The sequence below is a fragment of the Malaclemys terrapin genome, chromosome 6, assembly GCF_027887155.1.
Source record: "Malaclemys terrapin pileata isolate rMalTer1 chromosome 6, rMalTer1.hap1, whole genome shotgun sequence".
NCBI classification, from domain to species: Eukaryota; Metazoa; Chordata; order Testudines; family Emydidae; genus Malaclemys; species Malaclemys terrapin.
The window spans coordinates 33849881-33862867 of NC_071510.1; the positions used below are offsets into that span (position 1 = coordinate 33849881).

General features: G+C 40.6%; 1 protein-coding gene across 8 annotated transcripts in view; it reads right to left on the reverse strand.

Moving 5' to 3' along the window:
* The window catches only part of LOC128839355 (transducin-like enhancer protein 4), a 120957-nt gene that overhangs the window by 11919 nt on the left and 96051 nt on the right, over positions 1–12987 (reverse strand). For all 8 annotated transcript variants that reach the window (XM_054032277.1, XM_054032273.1, XM_054032276.1 and 5 more), the window contains 3 exons: positions 2479–2598; positions 1918–1971; positions 1142–1294 (listed from right to left, as the gene is read on the reverse strand). In XM_054032277.1, coding sequence (XP_053888252.1) covers positions 1142–1294; positions 1918–1971; positions 2479–2598 — 327 coding nt within the window. The remainder of the gene's footprint in view (positions 1–1141; positions 1295–1917; positions 1972–2478; positions 2599–12987) is intronic.

Consider the following 12987-nt stretch of genomic DNA (forward strand, 5'->3'; position numbering starts at 1 on the left):
AGCTGTGTTAGTCTGTATCAGCAAAAAAAAACGAGGAGTCCTTGTGGCACCTTAGAGACTAACAAATTTATTTGGGCATAAGCTTTTGTGGTCTAGAAACCACTTCATCAGATGTAAGAAGTGAAAAATACAGGAGCAGGGATAAATACATGATAGGATGGGGGTTGCTTTACCAAGTGTTAGATCAGTCTAACGAGATAAATCAATTAACAGCAGGATACCAAGGGAGGAAAAATAACTTTTGTAGTAGTAAGAGAGTGGCCCATTACAGACAGCTGACAAGAAGATATGAGTAACAGTAGGGAGAAATTAGTATTGGGGAAATTAAGTTTAGGTTTTGTAATGACCCAACCACTCCCAGTCTTTATTCAGGCCTAATCTGATGGTATCCAGTTTACAAATTAATTCCAGTTCTGCATTGGAGTCTGTTCTTGAAGTTTTTTTGTCGAAGAATTGCCACTTTGAGGTCTGTTATTAAGTGACCAGAGAGACTGAAGTGTTCTCCTACTGGTTTTTGAATGTTATGATTCCTGATGTCAGATTTGCATCCATTTATTCTTCTGTGTAGAGACTGTCTGGTTTGGCCAATGTACATGGCAGAGGGGCACTGCTGGCACATGATGGCATATATCACATTGGTAGATGTGCAGGAACGTGATGAACGGTCACCAAAAGGAAGGGAAAGAAGACCCCACACACTTGCAAGCAATCTTTTTTTGCATTGTGGTTTGTGACACAAGTCAAGGAAGAATCTTGTAAATGACACATCCAAGCTGGAAGCTGAATTTACTATAGAACCATAGCACAAAAAATACGTCAAGGAACGTAGGTGTACCTTTTTTTTTTTTTTTTTTTTTTAAATCGTCACAATGACATGTTTCTCTCCTTCCCCACATGAAAAATTACCACAACACAGGCACATCCATCATCTTTTTACATTGGTAGTTTATTAAACCCTTCTAATCCCAAAAAGGCCTCTGGGCTTTTTAACCACCATTTTGCTGCATGTCTTTAAAGTAGAAATTAAGGGAACTTTATATTCAACGTGAAGTTTACAGATCCCATTAGAAATTCAGATATGATCTGGTGGACGTGCACATCTGTGTACTCTCTCAGGTCAGGAGTGTTCAAAATCACTTACAAGGCTAATTTCTTTGGATTTTGAGGAAGGAGTACTGCTAGAAGACGCAATAGAGGCCGGGCTAATCGGTGCATCTTTCTTAAGCAGTCGGCTCTTGTCCAAGCCATTCTCTCTTGGAGAATGTGCAGGGCTCCCTCGAGGGGAAGAAGGATCCTATAAAAGAACAACATGGGTTAGTGTAACATCTTCTAGCAGCACAAAGCACCTATCCTCAGTAATTCAGACTTCTAGGGAAGATCTCTAAATAAAACGTGAAGCATCACTTGACCAGAACTGATTTGGTTCATATGATTTTAAAATCTAGATGTATAACAAAACAAACATAAGTACTAGTTAATATTGTATGTTGTTAACTAAGTGCCATATAAAAATAACGATAATGCTCAGGATATCAAAGTAGTTAACAATTACATTCTTCATGTTACGGGTGGGGAAACTGAAGGCACATAAAAGGCTAATTGTCTTGTGCAAGGTCACACAGAAGATCAGTGGCAAAGCAGGAACAGAACACAGGCACCATAAATATCAGTGCCCTATCTGCTTTAAGATGGGTGAGGTAAGATTTTATTTGTTTAACTATATAAATTGCAGAGAAGAGCTCTTCTGAAAAAGTGTTACTGATATAAATAATATTTTAGAACTGAAACGATAAAAAGATGAAGCTGGATTTCTTTAGCAGTTACAAGCCCCTTTGTGAAGGTATACATCTGACCTACACTGAGATTTGAGAGACACCCTCAATTATTGTAAAGTACAGGAAGCAGTATAACACATACCTCATTGGAAACATCAACCACCAAGTTATCATCACTCTTTTCACCATCACTGTCCTGCAATGATAAGTCAAAATTCTTAAAAAATATCCAAAGGTCTATTGCCTCTTTAAAAAGCAAAAATATCTATTAATATATTATTCAATATTTCCTATTTCTTTGGTCTCATTTAAGCTATTAATAATAAATAATACCTAGGTCTTACATTATATATAAGAAGTGCTTTACATTTCATTATCCCCGTTTTACAGATGGGGAAATTGAGGCATGGAGAGATGAAATGACTTGCCCAAGGTTACCCAGAAAGAACCCAGATAGAGCTCAGGTCTTCTGATTTCCAGTCAATGGCTACATTGCCTTGCAGATGTTCTGTATTTTTACAGGGCCAGATATTGTTAGGTGCTGGACTCCTACAACTAACATTTATGCTCAGGGCCTGTTCCTATTTGGTCCATGGTTTAAAAAAACCAACCAACCAACCAACAAACAAACAAACATGATGTGGTTGCTGCAACTGCAGAAAACACTTAGGTTGGCAATATACCATGTAAATATTTTACTCACATAACGAGTTGTTATTTCTTTCTCTTCTGTTTTCTGCTTTTTGCTATCTGAAGAGTAATCTGTCGAGTTCCTATGCTTCTCTGCTGTTCTGAAACTAGCTGATGGAGACACAGAAGAGCTCTGAAATTAGAGGGGAGAGAGGGAAATGTGACCACACATTTACACAATCTCATTTCTGATGACTTTCAACAGACAACCTGAAGGTGGTGGTGGAGGTGGTTTTGAGGTCTTCTAATGGACAACAGTTAGAGCTTTAATCAATGATAGCTAACTAATAAGATTTATATTGACACTTTGAATGAAATAATTAGTAGATACTTCTGTATAAATGATCAATTACTGGAGCACTAGTAGTTGAGGTCCAAAATGACACAGAGCTGCTATGTCTTAATTTAAGAATACTATCTTTTGCCGTGGTTATTGGGATGTTTACTTTTACAAATATACAGAAGGCTACCAGGAAAAACAAGGAGGAAGGAAGAATGGCTCAAGATAAGCCACCCCTCAGCAAATATTTGAGAGTTAAGGAACAATGCCAGAGCTATATTGGCTTTGATGATTTTACCTCTAGCTCTAGCCAACCTATAGGACTGGTTTTGACCAGAAGAGTGAAAGCTCAGAATCACAGAAGAACAAAGGAACTATTGTAAGGTTTAAAAGGGACACTCTCTCAAGAGAGAAGGGATAGTTGTTTGGGGAAACCAAGCTGAGACGCAGGCTCAAGGGTGGGTGCTGGGGGTGTCTGAAGGTAGGCCTGCCTACGTTACTGCCAGGGGTTGCTAAGCCTTTAGGAAAGATATTTGCAGTTTTGTTTCAGGTGTGTTGTCCCAGGATATGAGAGGGGCAAGACAGGCGAGGTACTATTTTTTATGGGATCCACTTATCTTATTACCTCACCTACCTTGTCTCTCTTTAAGGAAGATAGATAGACATGTGTGTTGACTGTTTTAAAATCTTCTCTCTAATGCTTTGTCCCTACTATTAAAACAAAGAGTACTTTTGGTTTTCAGAAGGCTGTTTTGTCACTATATACCATTGGTCACAGACTCCTGTAGGAGAGAACTGCAGGTGCCCAAGTTCAGTTGGTCCTACAGGTGTACTCTAGTCCAGGGTCTGGACAAGTAGTGAGGTGAAATTTCACGTTTCTCCTCAGATACGCAACTGTATAAGGCACAACAGTTGAGGGGATGCACTCAGAAACCAGAAAGAGGACACAAAGGTGCAGCCAGACCTGTAAGTGTGACAGTCACCTACTGGAGCATAACATTCTACATTTAAGGGAAAGGAGAATTGGGTGGGATAGAAAAAAATCATTAACTCTCTATTGATGTACAGTATTAACTTCCTATGACTTTATTCTGCTGTTACAAGCAGGAAAGAGAACACAAATTAACTCATAGTGTATTCCCAGAATTTAATTGAGACAGTTTATATCTTGAAATAGAAAAAAGGATATAAATGACACAGCCAGGTTGATTCATTTTTTATGGGCTTGATCCTGCCAGGTGCTAAGCACTCTGGCTTTGATCCTGAAAAGCACTTTAGCACATGGTTAACTTTAACTCCCAAGTGTTTTGCAGAACCAGAGCTAATAGGAATGAGGAGGAAAATAAATGTTTCTGTTGAGCCAGCACTTGACAACTATTTGTCCACCTATTTATCTAAAAACCAAAACAAACGCAGGATTTTTGGTCTATTCTTTAAGGGATTTTTCCCCCCCTTGGGCACTATTTTGTTTAATTTTGTATTATGTCCCAGATAACATATTGATTTTTTAATCGCCCTCCTCTCAAAGTTAGACATTTATTTTAATGGTTATACAAAAATGGAATTCAAGCCGAGAAATTAATAATTATATTTTTTAAAAGTGTTTTCCTTATTGCTGAATCTTCCCCCCCCCTCCCCCCCCACCACCACCATTTTATTTATTAAACCAGGGGTTCTCAAACTGTGGGTCAGGACCCTAAAGTGGGTCACAATCCCATTTTAAATGGGTCACCAAGGCTGGTGCTAGACTTGCTGGGGCCAAGGGCCGAAGCCAAAGCCCCACACTGCCCGGGACAGAAGCCAAAGCCCGAGCCCAACTGCCCTGGGCCAAGCTAAAGCCCAAGGGCAGAAGCCCTGGGCAGGTGGGCTAAGGTTACATACGCCCCGCCCAGGGCAGAAGCCCCTGGGCAGCTTTGTCCCCCCACCCCACCCTGGGGCTTGGGTGGGCTAGGGCTTCGGTCCCCCCTCTTGGGGTTGTGTAGTAACTTTTGTTGTCAGAAGGGGGTCACGGTGCAATGAAGTTTGTGAGCTGCTGTATTAGACCATTACATTTTGATAAGGATAAATGAATACTTAACCACAGAAGGTACTGTGGATGCTCTAGTCATATTGGAGAATGCTTTCCCTATTCCTGAACACTGAGGTCTACCTTAAATGTATTTCTCTAATATTTCCCACCATTGCAAACACTGATTCAGCTTTACTACTGGTAGCAATGGTTGGAGCACTGGTATAAACAAGATACTAGCTGTCACTGGGATTATAAGCATCATTATATTGACCAGCTTACAAGCACTTGTGCTAGGTTTCCTGAAGTTGTCTCTACATGAGCACCTGCAAAGGAGCAATTGTGGAACTGCACCAGTGATAGCAATGGTGGAGAATTTTTAGCAAAAAAGCCTGATATAGTCACTGTCAAAAGGGTTTAAGTCTTCTTGCCATGCTTGACCAAAAGTCCCCATATTAGAGTAGGCCATAAATTTTCTGTCAATAGTTTTCCAATAAAAAATGCAAATTTGAAATTTTCCATGGAAAAATGTCTATGAAATATTTAGTTTGAGGTTGGTCTGACCCAAATCTGAAAACTTCATGTTGTTGAACTAACCCAAAATGTTTAGTTTCAAATCAGTTTAATAAAATAATAATAAGCTGCATTCCCCACAATCAGTGCATTGCCTTATGGGCCCTATTATCTCTTTTCTTCAGAGGTCCCTCAAGCACTGCATTTCCCATAACACAACGTGGCTACCCCTGACCAACCTGTCAGGAGTGCCTCATAGGAGTCATATGACTCTGGGTGCATTATGAAATATATAGTCCAACCAGGGAGCTAACTTCATAAGAGAGAACAGGGGCATCAAGCTCCTGAACTAAGCTCCCATAAAGACAATGTGCTGCTATGGGGAAAAAAAATACAGTGTAATTTTGAATTGCCTCAAAATGATGTGTTTTGGGTCATTTCAATAAATCAAAACGTAACACTTTGATGTCAGGAGTGTCAAAGTGTTTCAATTCATTTGAAAATGTCAAAACAACATGTTTTGAGATTTCTGACTTTAAATTTTTAATAATTGTTGTTGCATGCAAAGTTCTGAAATGTTGACATATTGTCTGAATCTGAGAATAAAACAAATGCTGAAATGTCAACATTTCTCATTGGATGCAATTTACAATATTTTCTTCAGCTCTTCCCCATACACTTCAATAAGGGTTTTGAATGTATGAGTAAAGCAACATCAGGACAAACATATGTCCAGTGTAGACTTTAATGCATTCAGACACCACTGGCATGTCTCATATTTCAATGTTCTTATTAAAACACTGAGGCTCTGATTCTGAACAGCACTTAAGCATGTGCTAAAGTTTCTCCCTAGTCAGGAAAGCACATTAGCAAATGCTGAAATCCCACTGACTTAGTATTATTTACTATAGAGGATGCCCTTTGCAAAAAAGATTGAATGTAAAGGAGTACTCTTAATTCTCATATACATATTCATTTCATAAATTGGGAGGAGGCAGCTTATAATTTGAGTTCAATTCATTACAGCTTAACTTCACTGTATAGAAAGTAATTTGTTTTAAAAGGAGAAAATCACCACTAAGCTGCAATTAGAATGATGTCTAAAGAATCAGAGTAAACGACCACACTTATTTAAACAGAAATATTTATTTTTATGAATTAGAAACCACATGGTTTCATTTTTCTCAATATAGTTAACCTTGGTACTGCAGATATCATTTTAATCCTTGATTTTGCTGCTCAATAAAATTATAATTTAGAGCTCCCTATTAGAATGATAAAGTAGTTAATTATCACCAGCACTTAAAGGATGATCACCATATTGGGCACTGGGGCAATGCATACTGTTTAATGGCGTAATTGCTTTAAAGTCCAATCAGACTTGATAATAAAGTGGAAAAATCCTAGGCAGCCCCATGCAATGGAACTTTTTGGCTGGTGGTACGCAGAGAAGCACTAACAAGATGTAAGCAATAGTACTGATAGAAACAAACTTATATTGTCAACAAGAGAAGGTTTAGTTTTGTTTCTTCACGAAAAATCCAGCTGTATAGATACTACTAGAGATCACACAATGCAAATTTCAGTTATTGGATTATATTTGTAAAAACGTGAACATACATCCTCCCCCAGCCCACACACTTTCTTCACATTGATCACCACATTTGTGAAGATTAAATTTAGAGTTCTGTGAACAGGAAAGCCTGTGCAGTTAGTGAGTTTCCTGAATTAGTATAAGGTGACTTGTCTGCAAACAGCCATTATTGTCCTTATGTTTTTATCCTAATTCAGGCTTTTCTGCATATTAAAACAAGATTATGAGTAGCTTATACATCTTTTAAGTATTACAGTACACTTAGGCTTGGTCTACACTTAAAAGTTCTATCAACCGTGACTGATGTAGCTATGCTGACAAACTTCCATTGTAGACAACTGTCAGTGGAAGAGTGCTTCTGTCTATGTAGCTTATGTCATTTGGGGATGTGGCATTCCTACAGAAGAACATCTTCTGTCAGCTTAGGCTGCATCTACACTAGGGAGCTATGCTGGCACAGGGTCCACATCATAGACATTGCCTTACTTCTTAAACTGCCACAAACATTTCCCAGCCAAGGTACAAAGTGTTTCATCTGCCCTTTACATCATGACAAGAGAAGGGGAAAAGAGAAATTGATTTTACTTTCTCATCAATCCCAAACAAAATCCCTGTAATTTGCATGTGTGATTGGGTGCGTATAATTTTGTAAGGCTGCTTTAAGGCTATTTAACTGTTCCAGATTTGGGTGTTGGGCGGAAGCTCAGGAGTATGAGGTTACAAGTTAAGGTTTCAATCACATTCTTGGGTACAGCATGTAGCTTGACACTTTTTAGGAGAGAAAATGAAGAATATCTTTCCAATTGAAACTAAGAGGGACAAAAGGATTAGGTAGGCAGAATGCAATTCCGCAACTAGAATACACTGGGGCTAATATTACTTCTGCTGAAAGAGTAATTGGATCTTCAGTTACAACAAGCTGTTAGGAGCTGGGCTGGATTTGAACTGACAACCTAGAGATAAAAAAGCTTCTGAGCTAGTATGGTTCACTTTCCCCCACGCCCCTAGCCCTTCATTTTAATTCCTGCCCCTCAGGTTTTGAAGAGGAATGAAGGATTGGCTTTGGGCCAGTTGCTGAGGGGACTACAAGGCTAGACTTCAAGAGTGAGATGCAAGAAATAGCAGCCTAACTCTGGTCTTCTGCATGGAGCTTCAGTTCAGATTTTAAGCAGAGATTTTGTAATGGTGTTGACAAACCTAAAATTGCCCCTTATACAAAATAGCACAACTGCCATGGCCAGTTCAGCCAAACGACTAAGTGACAACTATCTAGATGGAACTGTGGTTGTGTATCAGATGTCTACAAGTGACACTGGCATCTGTACAAACCTTTTTTCCTGAGTCTACACCTAGGGATCCTGTGGGAGATCCCATGACTGAAGGGCTGCACACAAAAAACCTCCATCAAAGCACAGTTTAGCTGTCAGACTTCGCTCTGTTTTTCGATTAAAACATCAAGGCTCTTCTAACAGCTTCCTTTAAAGAAGATGGAACAGGGCTACTGCTTAGAGAAATTAAGTGATTTAGCATTATGTCTTAGCAGGCTGTAACTTAATGGGCCAGAATCCTCCTCCTAATAACTACTAAAATTTATAGAGAAAGAAAATCTTTTCACACTGCAGTTTTCTTCAATAAACTTTTAATCTACTAGAAAACCAAGCATTTTCCCGCTAAGCGGTATTGAGTTTGTTCACATCTAATAATTGAACAAGACATGGGGAAATACATTCTTTGGTGATAGTGGCTGTTTTAATTTCTCTTTTAGCAAAGAGGCACTGTATTTTCATTTTTAATACATGCAAAATGGTGACCCAAACCTACTGAACAGATAGAAGAACAGCAAGGCTCAGCACTTTGACATGTACATTTAGTTTATTTAAGAAGCACTACATCAAATACAGTGTAGGATCTTTAGCACCAGACTGTAAAACAGTGGGCACTGTGTTTCCCACTATGTTTTTGTACAGTGCAGAGCAACACTACACAACAAACGAGACCAACACTCTCCAGGAATTTCATGAGGTGGCATATTCCCTCCCTGATATTTATATGGTGCCAGTTATAGTGGAATGTAGGTGCCAGAGACAGCCTGAAATATCTCCCCTGACCATGCACAAATTAATTGATCATAAAGAATGCTACATAAACCTCTTATAAAACCATAAATATCACACAAGTAGCAGTGCAAACATCAACGTGCGGTCTACTTGTAATAATTAATACTTCAAATTACTCGAAAAAAACAAGAATTTTATATATATACTATAACCTTTTAAACCTCAACTTCCACTGAAAATTACTTGCATTACCATAAATGGCTCACATAGCACAAAGGAAGAAAAACAATCTAGTAAGATCAAGCACAAGGGCTATCCAACCTTTCCCAAGCCCTATAGCTCGGACTACCATCAGCTAGCTCTCTTGGATGGCTAACCTTGCTTGGATAAAAATTAAGTGATAATTAAATGAAACCAGTGTTAGAAATAACGACTAGAGATGATAGGACCCCCAAACCCTCCCACACAAAACTGGTAACTCTTGAAGCATTTGTGACTGTGACCATTACCTGCTATAACACTAGAACACTAACAAAAGGAGGTATTTTAAGTGAAATAATTAAAACAATAATTCCTAACAAAGTGGGAATTATGGAGATAATTGACCATCCTGAAGTATTACACAAACTGCAGTAAAAGCCAAGGATGTTCATTGCTAAGGTCAATTATGATATAATTATCTGAATGACATTATTGCTGTTATAAAGTCTGTTCAAAGTATATGCGAAACAATAAAAATGGATGCAACACGCATCACAGGAAAATGACTTCAGAGGAATGATAGCTCATTGACTGATGCTCACACTTAGGGCGGTGAAATACAAAAGCCAAAATTAGGATTCAGACTCACTCCAGTTTGGTCCTTTTAATTTTTTAAGGGAGATGTGTAAATCAGCAACATGAAGCAACTGAAGTGTTGTAACTCCTACAAAAGACCGAGTTAAGACTGTCCATAACCAGACTTGGCTGGTTACTGACTTGGGTCAAAAGGTGGACCAGCTTCCAGTCCTCTTTAGGGGTACCAAATGCAGTACAATGCTGCACTAGTTCTAACCTTATGCCAGACAGAATGGAGTAGCAGTCACAAGAATATTCTCTCTGCCTGAAACCTTAGCAGCTAAGCCTTTGAGCGCCTGGGCTTAACTTTCCTCAGAAGTCCCAAGGCCAAACTCTCTAGCAACCCTCCTTGCCAATGAAAGAGATTAAAAAACTAGTATTTTCCAACATGGCCCTTCATTTATTTTGTGTGTGTAGAGGGGGTGGGTGGGTGAGATATTTTGATCTATTTATAGCACACTAGCTTGATCAGATTTAAGATGGGCACGTTTCCTAGGGCTGGAATTTACACTTTCCAGCTCTAGTGTAGACATACCCAAAGATGCCTCACTTCACTGAAACTGCAGTGTCACATTCATCCCCTCTCCTCAGCTTCCTGTCTCAGTTATTAGCACAGAGCCACAACAGTGTAAAGGAAAGAAATAGGGAAACAAACTGGGAGAAAAACAGCCACTGATAAAGATATATTTAAGGAAACACCAAGATACACACCAGAAAAAGGAAAACAAAATTCAGGAAGATAAAGAAGAAAAATAAAAAACAAAAAGAATAATCAATTATCCTGATTATTATTAAGGAAAATTTCATCAAAATATTTTTAAAAATTCTCCCACACAATATAGCTTCTGAGTGGTTCACAAAATTCAACCAGCATTCCTTTCAGTTTACCAGAATGCATACATATTCTTTCTCTCTCTCACACATACACTTTTCGTAAACGGAGAGCAGTGGTTGTTAAATTTTGCTGCTCAAGATACTGTGTAGTGTGTTTACATCTACCAGTCAAATCACCAAAGTAATCCATTGCTCAATCAAAACTCCCACCATATTGCCAAATGGTTTAAACTAGTGGAAATGCCAACCTTTTTCAGTTTATCCTTGATTCTTATTGTGACATTCCCTGCTCTGGCACCTGAAAGGCAGCATTACACTCTGTTCTCTTTATCTAAGGCCTGGTCTACACTGGTGGGGGATGCAGGGGGGGGGGGGGACGGGATCAATCTAAATTACGCTACTTCAGCTACGTGAATAACGTAGCTGAAGTCAACGTACTTAGATCTACTCACCGCGGTGTCTTCACTGTGGTGAGTCGACTGCTGCCGCTCCCCTGTCGACTCTACCTGCGCCTCTCGCCCTGGTGGAGTACCGGAGTTGACGGGAGACTGCTTGGGGGCTGATTTATCGTGTCTAGACTAGACGCGATAAATCGACCCCCGCTGGATCGATTGCTGCCCACCGATCTGGCGGGTAGTACAGACATACTCTGAGACAGATGCTTGGGGCCAGGTTCTGGACTATCAAGCTATCAGTCAAGATTACTTGCCTTTCTCTCTCACATTTTGACCGCCCAGGATCATTTCTCCATTGATCCTTTTCAGGCCCGGTCTACACTACGAAGTTAGGTCGACATAAGTTGCATCGATCTAGTTGTGCATGTCCTGCACCTAAATGGGTCTCCCACCTATGTAAATGCCCCATTACAACGACACACTAACACCACTGCCCTAAGCGGCATTGAGCTATGGTCGATGTGCTGAGGGCAACACAGCGCGAGTGTAGACACAGTTACTTATGTTGACTCTAACATTCCTCCAGCAGCTGTCCCACAGTGGCCTACACAGACCAATCTAGTCACAATTGTGAACTCCACTGCCCAGGGTTCCCAGAGAACAAGCCAGCTACACACTCCAGACGTGTTCCAGCTTGGAGTAGACAAGAGATATTGGATCTCCTGGGCCTGCAAGAAGAGGCTGTGCAAACACAGCTATGGACCAGCCGTAGAGACGTGGACATCTACAAGCAGGTTACACAGGAGATGCAGGAGAAGGTACTACAGGGACCAGCAGCAGTGCAACATGAAAGCAAAGGAACTGTGTCAAGCATACCAGAAGTCCAAGGAGCCTGACAGTCGACCTGGTGATGAGCTGCAGACCTACTGCTTTTACAAAGAGCTGCATGCCATACTTGGCCGAAACCCCTCACCGACCCGCAGACAACCATGAATACCTCTGAGGAGCCCAAGCCAAAGACTCCTGACATGAACAGCCATGACAAGGAGGAGGATGCGGGACATGCAAGTGGTGGGGTCTTGCTATGCCACAAGCCAGGACCTGTCTGAGACTTCACCACAGTTCAGTCAAACCCTGCAGTTGAGCACAGGTGAGGATGATGCAGGGGAAGGAACTTGAGAAACATAACTATATACTACCCAATTAGAGTGATGTACCGATGCTACTCCCAAGTTAACAGGATACAGCTATCGACTGTTTCATTAATTTATTTGTACTACAAGAGGTAGTGGTACCAAAAAGAGAGAGAGGGTTTTCTTCTTTTCATTCCCCTGTGGCAAGGGAGGGGTATGAGGAGCAGTTTATGTATATGGGGCGTCGCTTGAACCCTCCTGAGAAATCTCCATGAAACTTTCATGGACGTACTCTGCAATCCTCTCCCAAAGATTTCTAGGGATGGCCACCTTATTTCTTCTTCACGGTAGGACACCTTCCCACATGACTCGGTGATAACTTTAGTAGGCACTATCACAGTAAACAGGCTAGCAGCATATCGGCCGGGTGGCTTTGGAAGGCCAGCAGCAGCTGTGCTCTCTGTGCCTTTGTTACCCCCAGGAGGAGAGATCAGCTAAAATCATCCATGCCTGTGGAAAATGGTGCCAGTATTCAGTTCCATGGCCCTATCCTCAGTTTCATGCAACCAAGAAATTCCCTCCCTATTTCCTTAATCTCTGGCAGACCATACTCCCCATGGCTCATGTTGTGAATGGCACCATGCACAAGCACTCTGCAGCAGAAGCGTCAAGAAGCACATCTTGTTTAAAATCTCAGGGGAGCAAGAGAAGGGAGTTCTGAGTCTTAACTTTCACTTTCTGTTGTGACTATATGGACAATCATGCCTTTGGGTGTTTTATCTGCAGCAGCTGCTGTTATGGCCTTGCAGGGTTTCCGCTCTACACCTGTAGAATGCCCGAGCCAGATAAGGAGGAGAAAGAAGAGGACTCG